Source organism: Piliocolobus tephrosceles, chromosome 1 (assembly GCF_002776525.5).
Source record: "Piliocolobus tephrosceles isolate RC106 chromosome 1, ASM277652v3, whole genome shotgun sequence".
NCBI lineage: Eukaryota > Metazoa > Chordata > Mammalia > Primates > Cercopithecidae > Piliocolobus > Piliocolobus tephrosceles.
In genome coordinates, this window is record NC_045434.1 from 181,788,730 (window position 1) to 181,797,880 (window position 9,151).

A 9,151-nucleotide genomic window follows, 5' to 3' on the forward strand; every position below is an offset into this window, starting at 1 on the left:
GTGAGGGATTTTGGAAATGGGGTCCTGACAGGGAGGGGCATAGAGCCGAGCTCTGGGTCTAGCAGGTCCTCAGCTCCCTCTGCCCTAAATCGGGATTCTTGACAGTGGAGTCACAGCTTGCCTGGAAGGCCAGTGACTAGGGTGGGGAGTAAGGGAGGATAGAGGAACCAGTACTTGAGTCACCTCTTCTGCCTGCTGTTCGTTGGCTGGCTCATTCCATGCATCCTGCTCACCTCCAAGATCACCTGGCAGTTAGGGGATGGGCAGGCCATAGCTGTCTGTCCTGGACCCCTCCCTGTCATACATTCTCTCCTCCCTTAGCCACCTATATCAAGGTTTACCTGCTGGAGAATGGGGCCTGCTTGGCCAAGAAGAAGACAAAGATGACCAAGAAGACCTGTGATCCCCTGTACCAGCAGGCTCTGCTCTTTGACGAGGGACCCCAGGGCAAGGTGCTGCAGGTGGGTGTCACAGGGCGAGTAGGGCAGGGTGGACTCACAGACTGGAAGTTGTAATTTAAAGTTTTTCATTTATGATTCATCCTGTGCCAGGTGCTGTGGTAGGTGCATTAACTTGCATTACTCACTTACTTTCACTTTCACATTACTCATTTCAAGAATACCTGTGAGGTATTCTTGTCCCCAGCTGATTCATAAGGAAACCAAGGTTTTGGGGGTAACCAAATTGCTCCCCAGGTTGCACAGCTGGTAGGTAGAACCAGGACACATGTGAGCACTGCCTCCTCCTTCCCCTAGTGCTAATGTTCATTGCACATCAGGTCTCTGCCAAGCCTTGTGTTAGGTGCTTTCCAAGCACGACCTCACTTCATCCTGCAGATGATCCGGTGGAGTAGGTGTGATTCTCTCCACTTTACGGAAACAGAGTCTCTTACAGATGAAGTCACTTGCTTGGGGTGAGCCTAGGCCAGGTGACTCTCATCCCAAATACTTGAAAGCAACAAAGGCCTTCTGCACACTTGGTACTGTTAGCCCTTCTCAACAGTCCTGGGAGGGAGGGATCTTCATGCTCATTTCATAGAGGAACCTGAGGTCATATGGGGATAAAGCACAGTGGGGGATCAGTCTCTGGGCTCAGTCCTAGGTTCAGATTCCAGCTCAGCACTCATTAGCCATGGGTAGATGTTGTGACGATTAAACAGAGGATTGCATGTAGGGAGCCTTACATAGTGCCTGCCACATAAACAGCTACTCACTAAGTATTAATGGTCATGGTGGTGGCTGCTGATCTTGCCTGAGGCCATGAAGGTGACAGAGAAGAGGCTAGAGCCAGGGACTGTCTGGGCCATTCAACTTCTCATCTAGGGCTGTTCCTCTGGGCTGAGCTGGTTCTGTGGCAAGGAGCCTTGGAGTTGTAAATTTAAACTGCAGAGCCAGACACGGTGGCTCACACCTATAATCCTAGAGACTTGGAAGGCTGAGGCAGGAGGATCATTTGAGCCCAAGAGTTTGAGACCAGCCTGGCAACATAGCAAGATCCCATCTCTAAAAAATGAAAAAAAAAAAAAAAAAATAGCTGGTCATGGTGGCCTGTGCCAGTAATCCCAGCTACTCGAGGTGCTGAGGCAGGAGGATTGCTTGAGCCCCGGAGGTCAAGGCTGCAGTGAGCTATGATTATGCCACTGTACTCCAGCCTGGGTGACAGAGCAAGACCCTGTCTCTTAAAAATTAAAAATAAAAAAGAACTGCAGAACCCTAGGTTTTGGGGAATGGGAAGAATAATCTTTGGTGTCCGCTTAGAAAAGGATTCACCAGTGAAAACATAAGTTTGAAAATCACTGAGCGAATCCATTCCTCTCTCAGTGGTGTGGCTGGAAACATTGAGGTCCAGTGAGGGCATGAAGCTTACACAAGTCCCAAGGCAAGCCAGCAGCACAGCTAGAGCTATGGCCAGGTCCTGAACTCTCAGTCTGCCCCTTCCTGGGGAAGGCTGTTATCTGAAATGCTGGGAGGCTCTGGAGTCACACGCCCGGGTCCTAATCCAAGCTCTGCCACAAGTTACTGTGCAACTTTAGGTTAGCTAATTAACCTTTCTGAGCTACAGTTTCCTCCGTGGAAATAATGATACAGAGCACCCCTATCTACATGGCTTGTTATAACAATTGGAAGAAAGAATCTAGGTAAAATCCATAGCATTGTATCTAACACACCTCAAGTGCTCAGTAAATTATTGTGTGAAATCAGTCTGAGTTCTGGCTCCCTCTGTTCCATCGGTACCCTGCTGAAACTTGTAGGTTCCCGGGCCTGCTGCACAGTCCTGGAGTCAGGGAGGTGGCTCACTCCCTCCCTCTCTTCTTCCTGGCAGGTGATTGTCTGGGGAGACTATGGCCGCATGGACCACAAGTGCTTCATGGGCATGGCCCAGATCATGCTGGACGAGCTGGACCTGAGCGCCGCAGTCACCGGCTGGTACAAACTCTTCCCCACCTCCTCAGTGGCAGACTCCACACTCGGATCCCTCACGAGGCGCCTGTCCCAGTCTTCCCTGGAGAGTGCCACCAGCCCCTCATGCTCTTAAGGATGTCAGGAAGAGGCCAGGATGGTGGTGTGGGGAGGGGTGCCTGCTGGCCCCATGTCCTCCCCTGTACATAGTCTTTGTGTCTTTCTGGACCCCTTGTCCTGCTGCATGCCTGTTGGCTACTGGGCTCATCCCAGCTGGCAGTGGAGACTGTAGTGTGTGCGTGTGTGCGTGTGTTCGTGTGTGTGTGTATGTCACCACGTTCTATCTGTTCATTTGTCTGGGTATAGTCACTCCTGGTGATGACTTGGGCTGAAATGTCTCCATGTCTCTTTGTATCTTGTTGAAAAGAAACCCAAAGGAGTGTTGTGTGGCCACGACTCACCCTGAGGAGTCTCCAGTGGTGGAAGTGGGGCACGCGGCCACTGGTCGGTGCTGCCTGGTCCTGGGCCCGGGGCAGAGCCTGTGTGTTCTCCACCTGTGCCTGCTCCTGGTGGTCTCTGCTTTGTTTTCTGTCTTGTCTTTTGTTCCACTCTTGACTCTCCTGGCTCTGCCGCTGTTTTCTGAGGAATGTAGCATCCGCTGCAGCTGGCCACACTGAAGGCCCTCTGGGAACCCCACCCCACCAGAGCCGCTCCGGCAGCTCTTCCTGCCACTGAATGCGTTCTGCAGCATGTAGCATGCCCACCTAGCTCCCTGGCCAGGGCCCTGGGGAGAAGAGAGTACCGGCGGGGGGCGGGGCACTGAGGGCTTAGAAATGACTTTCTCTCTGTGGCTGGAACCGCCTCCTTCCTCTAGTGAAGCACGAGGTCTTGGTTCCAGGGTTCCTGGCCAGGTGCCCCCTTAGCATTCGTTCTTCATCTCCTGTCTCTTCAAGCCTCCCCACTCTGCCATGCTGAAGGAGCTCTGCCAGTGGGCCTGGGCAGGCAGCCGCAAGAGGGCATGTTACCTGCTAAAGCAGACAGTCCTCCTGAGGCCCTGAGGGTGGTCCTGACCCCCCTGGGGCTCATTCCTGGTGGGCATGACTCGGTAAGGAGGTGCTGTGGGTAGGGCTGTTTGCCGGAATAAGGAAGGCTGAGGCTGACTTATTCCCCGCCACTGCTGAGGATCCCGTCTGGCATTTGGGGATTCGCTGCATGAAGTTGTTCATTTGAGGCTCCAGTTTTTGTGCATTTCCAGACCAGGGTCCCTGTCTGGGAGCTCAGACTCAGCTGGGCTCCAGCAGCCTGGCTTCGGACTCTCGTCTGCCACCATCACCAGCTCTGTCTAAGCAATACTTACCCCTCCCCCGGGCCTCCCTGCTCTCCTGTGCCCCACTGCTGCCCTCTGCAGAGCCATCTGCTCCAGGCACTCACCTGCCTCTGCTTGCTTTCTCACCCATGTCTGGGTGGAGCTTCTCACAGCCACTCAAACCCTAACTTGATTTGACAACTGGGCCCTATTGGTGGGGACCATTGCCTGGACTGGACCCTGTGAAATCTGACCCGTGGGAATCCTGAAGTCTGACTCAGGAATGCCCAGACCTGTCCCTGTCCCTCCTCAGCTCTAGGGTGAAAGGCAAGAGGTTGCTCAGGAGATGGACAGAGCAGCCCTTGGGTTTGTATCTGGTAGGGAAGAAAGCAGCAGGACGGTGGAGGTGTGGGGAAGGCGCTCTTTCCACCTCTCCCCAGGCATTATCCCCAGGTGCTGAAATTGCTGTGGCCCCGGGACCTGAGGCAGGGATGCACTACCTGGGGTAGCAGTAGAAAGGTCTTGGGGCCTGAATGACTTGGGGCCTGCATTCATAACCAAAGTCGGAGGGGCATGGAGGCAGTGGCGGCTTGTGGATAGGCCATCTCAGCCCAAAGGGCCTCTTTGGCTGGCATGGTTCCGTGTTGGGTTGAAGCTAGAATCCTGTAACTCCTCCCAAGAAAGATAGGGGAAGAAGCCAGAACCCCACCTGGCCTGCCCACAGGACAAGAAGTGGGTAAGGGCAGGAAGGAAATGAACAGAGTTAGCTCCCAGGCTCCTGTCTCTGCCTGAGCCTCTATTCTTATAGTATCAGAGAAGGGGGCCATTGGGTGCATAGAGATGGGGAGGAGGCCACTGGGCTGAGTTTTCTCTTTAGGCAGAAATGCGTTCGTCAAGTTCTTAGAAATGGACAAAGGGCTGTGTCCTCCTCCACCCTAGTGGAGGATCAAGAAGGAAACTCCCTTGCAAAAGGGTATTTTAATCTCCTGTTTATGATTTATTCACCTCTACAGCAGTCACTGTCAGGGTGGTGTGAAAATACTCTACACCTTTGGGATGATAGGGTTGTTAGTGACCCACAGGACAGTGGAGATGTTTGCTGATGTAGCACTGAGTGGTGATACCCAGACCAGCAGTCACCCCAGGAAGTGGGGGCTACCCATACCCTCATTCCTCTGGGGGGGAGCTGTCTGCAGAGAGGCCTGCCACTGGGGGGGTTCCAGGCCATGGTGCCCCTTGCCTCTGGGGAAGGGTTAGCACAGGGGAGGTTCTAGCTGGAGGAGGGGCCTGATGTGCTGGTAACTTGGGCTGACCTACCTACAATCCCCGGCTGCCAAAACTGCCCAGGAGTTGGGCCACTCCACTCTTCCACCTCTCTAAAAGAAGGTAATTTCCTCCCCAAATCGACCTTGGGGAATTATTCTTTTAACCCTTTGCACCAAATAAGTTCCTCATCCCCACCTGGATTTTACCCCATGAGGGTAAAGTACGAGGCTGGCATGTCTGTGTGATGCAGTGTGGCTGGATTTAAGGGTCTGTTTCTCAGCATCCTGGATGCAGGGGCTTGTCTGAAAAGCCACTCTGGAGCTAGCCTGTCCCAGAAGAGGTGGATGTGCAGCTGTAACTCCTGGTGTTTGCTGGGGTGGGGGAGCATCTGCTGTTTGAGGAGGGATGGTGGGGAAGGAAGGAACATGATCCCTCCGGAAGTCTCCCACCCTGGGGCCACCTCACTGCCAGGTTCAGTGTCCTGGCTCCAAATGCCCCCTCACCCAGATGAAACCCTGCAGTGGTTACAGGAATGGAGCTCTTTGTCATTCCACCTCCTCTGGTCAGGCGAGGTTCACCGTGCATATGGCAGAGACAGGAGTGGCCCTGCAGTATGTTGGGTTGTGGGCAGGGACAGTGATGGATGACTCAGAGCGTCTGTCTTTGTATTTCTGCTCTGTTCATTCTGTCCTACTTTCTTCATAGACTCCTTTTCCCTGCAATGGGTCTTTGGTATGAAAAAGGCTCCAGTAAATGGAGCCAAGTCTTGGTTTGACAAGGGGAACTTGATCCTTCAGGGAAGAACCATCTCCAAAGTCACTCCCCATCTGGTTTCTTCTACCACCCAATTCTACTAGGAAAGGAGCACTTAGGAGGCTCTTGGGATGCAGCAAGTCCTAGGCAATGCCAGCATTTCATGGGGGCTGAGGCAGAACCCGGGAGCTCCAAGAAAGACCACCCATAGAGCTCATTCCCCATGGAATCACTGCCGGTTAGAACACTGAGGTCAAGCCAGTCCTCCCATGGTCATGCCACCCACCAGGGAAGCATCTCTGATCTCTTCTTTACTGCCAGCCTTGAGGAGAGCAGAAGCCTCCATTTTTAAAGACAATAAAGACCTCCAAGGGTACTTCTTTGGAAATGAAATGTAGCACAATCTTAGCCTATGTTACCAGGAGCCCTGACATGCAACCAGGGTCCCTCTTCCATGCCCTGCTACCCAGGAGACGCTGAGCTCCTCTTCCCCTGGGGTTCCAGCCCTCCTAATACCTCATATTCCCCATCTTCCTCAGCCCAGAAAGCAATGGGGCTTTAGTGATGCTCCTCTGTTGTGTCTCTCTAGTTGCCTCTAGCACTGTGCAAACTCTGCAAGAAAGTGCTGCCTTTGCTTGATGTTGTAAATGAGTTGCCCTCCACCTGGCTGGAGAGATGGCACATCATTCAGGGCCAGAAGGTTGTCCAGCAGTGTTTCTGCAGTGGCTGCAGGGAGATGGAAAAGAAGAGGCCTGCTTCCCTGCCTCCTCCTACCTTTCTCTTCCACTCCTCAGAGTTTTCTTCTCCAGTATCCTGACACGTAAAGAGATTCTTTAAAATGCTGCTGCTTCTACTGGACTGTCTTTCACTGAGTGGTCAGGGAGGAGATGAAAATGTGGACACACCCCCCCGCCTTCTCCCTCAACCTTTTCACTCACGTCAGAAGAGGTTGGGGCAAAACAAAACAAGCATGATTGAAGAGCAGGGGAAGCCCACACAATCAGGTGAGGCCTGATGGGGGCTGGACTGGCCTGGTCTGGCTGGGAAAGGGTTCTTTTAAAAGCGTGCCTGAGCATCTCAGAGCAATGTCAGTGATGCCAAAGAGAGCAACTTGGCCTCCTTGGGCACCAACTCTACCAGCTGAGTTGCACAAACGTGGCTCAGATGTTGGCGTGTCCGATGGTGGGACCTTGTTCTCTGATAAAGGGCTTAATCTTTCCATGTAGCAAAGCAACTCTCCCTCCCTCCCCTCCCCCCGAACCCTGAGCTTGGGCTTGTGTGGGCCCAGCATGGCTGTGCCTGTGAGGGAAGCCACATCAGTGAGAGAAAGTTGCGTTCTCTCAGGGGTCTAGACTGGCTTGGGGCAGGTGCTTGTTGAAAAGCATGAGTGTTTCTGCTTTGGGAAACCCTTCCAGGGCTCTGGCTGGAAACTTGGCCAGTAAGGACAGGGCCTTGGGCCTCCCAAGGAGTTCACAATGATGCCAGGAAGGGTCCCTGAGCCTGGGTTCCAGTCAGCTTGGCTAACAGAATGGGGCCTGGGAATTCCAGGGGCAACTGAGCATCCACCCCATTAGCCAGTGATCTGGATGGGGACAGCTGGCTACAGGGAATCAAAGACTGTTCTGTATAGTTTTGCCAGAAACTGTGACCTTGGGCAAGGCTCCTCACTTTTCTGGGCCTCAGCTTCCTCATCTGCAAAATGGGAGCATTAGCTCATCTCCCCATGGTTCCCTCCCGGTTTTAATTAAAAGTCTCTGATCTGGAGCACATGAGGGTTGCGAGCCTGGTGCACTTGGTTCCTGTCTCCGTGGGCTGGTTTCCTCCAGCCCCTGATGCCCAGGCTGGGCGCAGGCCCTCATCTGGTCCACGCCCAGATGCTGCCTCAGACAAGAACTCTGGGAATCCTAACAGACTCTGCTTTCCTCTCTTCGTGGTTTGTCCTCCCTCTTTTATTCTCGTGTGATGATGAGACATAATGAAGGGTCATCTACAATGGACAATTTTCAAGGTGCTGATGTGATGTCACAACCTCAGCTACATCCTGAGTAGGTCAGTGTCCCCATCAGCAGATGAGGCTGGGTCTTTCCTCATTTCTGCTTCTGGGATGACATCAGCAGGAGAGTTGAAGATCTGAGAATTCTAAAGGAAATGTTCTCTGATGGGAGGAGAGAGGGAACTTATTTCCCTTCAAAGTAGTTTGCTTCTTAAGACCACTCCTTCCTCCAGACCACTCCTTCCAGAATGTCTTTAACCAGACATCATCTCAGAAGGCAGGGTGGCTGCTTCCTTAGGAAGAGTGGGCCTGATAGCTCAACCAACTCCTTTAGCATATAAACTCACAGAAGGCGAGAACCCCTTTTTTTAGACTTTCCAAATGCATCCTGCAAAGAGAGAGATAGCTGATAGGGACTGACAAGCACACTGTTTGGATAAGAAGCAATTAGCCTTTTATATCTGTGCTCTATACATTTTCTATGTGCAGCATCTTTCCTAACTTGTCGTGGTTCCTGGGTGGCAGGTGCACAGCTGGGAGGGACTGCCGGCTGTTTCGTACAACGTTCTTGCCAATTCCCTTGAGGAGAAAATTCTTCACATGGCTTCTGCATGTACAGTATTTGGGCAGCAAAACATGATTAAAGTCAGTTTGAAAATGGTTTCATGTGTTGCTTTCTATAGATGGTTCTTCATTCTAGGAGGAAGAAAACAGGGTTCCAGGTGGCTAAAAAGAGGAGGAGGAGGATGCCTTGGTGGAGAGGCAGGGGAGAGCAGTACATTTCAGAAAAAAGCATGAAACATATGGCCTGAGCCTCTGACTCCTGTTTGGGAACTCTATGGTCACAGCAATGTTCCTGAGCCATGAACTCTGACGGGTCCAGGCAGCTTCCTGGCTCTGTGTCCCAGGTCCCCTGCTTCCAGGCCCTCAAAGCCTTCTATTTCCACAGACTCCACAAGGGATATCCAACAACAGAGGAAGGTAAGATCCAGCTAAGGCCACGGCTGTGGACCCACTGTTCTTTTCTTTCTGAGCTTTTGGATCCAGCATCTCTGCTCAGGCATTTGACTGGCTTATTGCAGCCACACCTGATACCAGCAGTAAACATAGCAGTTAACCTCTATGTGCTGCATCCTCCATCAGCCACTGATGCCTGGAGCGCCCATTGTCTTCCCTGCCTCATGGTGGAGCAGAACAGTATGTTAATATTTAGTCATTTCTGGGCAGATCCATTGTCCTCCTAGGGCTGGGTTTGGGGGGTACAGAAGATGGATAAAAGAAGTGTAGCATCGTCATGGCATGTGCTTGCTGGCACAAGGCTGGCACCCTCCTCCCAAGAGCCCTCCAAGGAACCTCTACTGCATTGGCTCTGGCCCTTGGCCTTGCAGGTCCCGTGAGCACCATCTCTTGAAGGAAGGATCATAAGATCAATAT

General features: G+C 52.5%; 1 protein-coding gene across 2 annotated transcripts in view; it reads left to right on the forward strand.

Moving 5' to 3' along the window:
* Positions 1–8,379, forward strand: part of RIMS3 (regulating synaptic membrane exocytosis 3) — a 46,264-nt gene extending 37,885 nt beyond the window's left edge. The window contains exons 7-8 of one of the 2 annotated variants that reach the window (XM_023221587.2): positions 322–461; positions 2,323–8,379. In XM_023221587.2, the coding sequence (XP_023077355.1) occupies positions 322–461; positions 2,323–2,535 (353 nt within the window). In that variant the 3' untranslated portion in view covers positions 2,536–8,379. The remainder of the gene's footprint in view (positions 1–321; positions 462–2,322) is intronic. The other variant, XM_023221586.2, reaches the window with a different exon arrangement.
* The last annotated feature ends 772 nt before the right edge of the window (positions 8,380–9,151 follow it).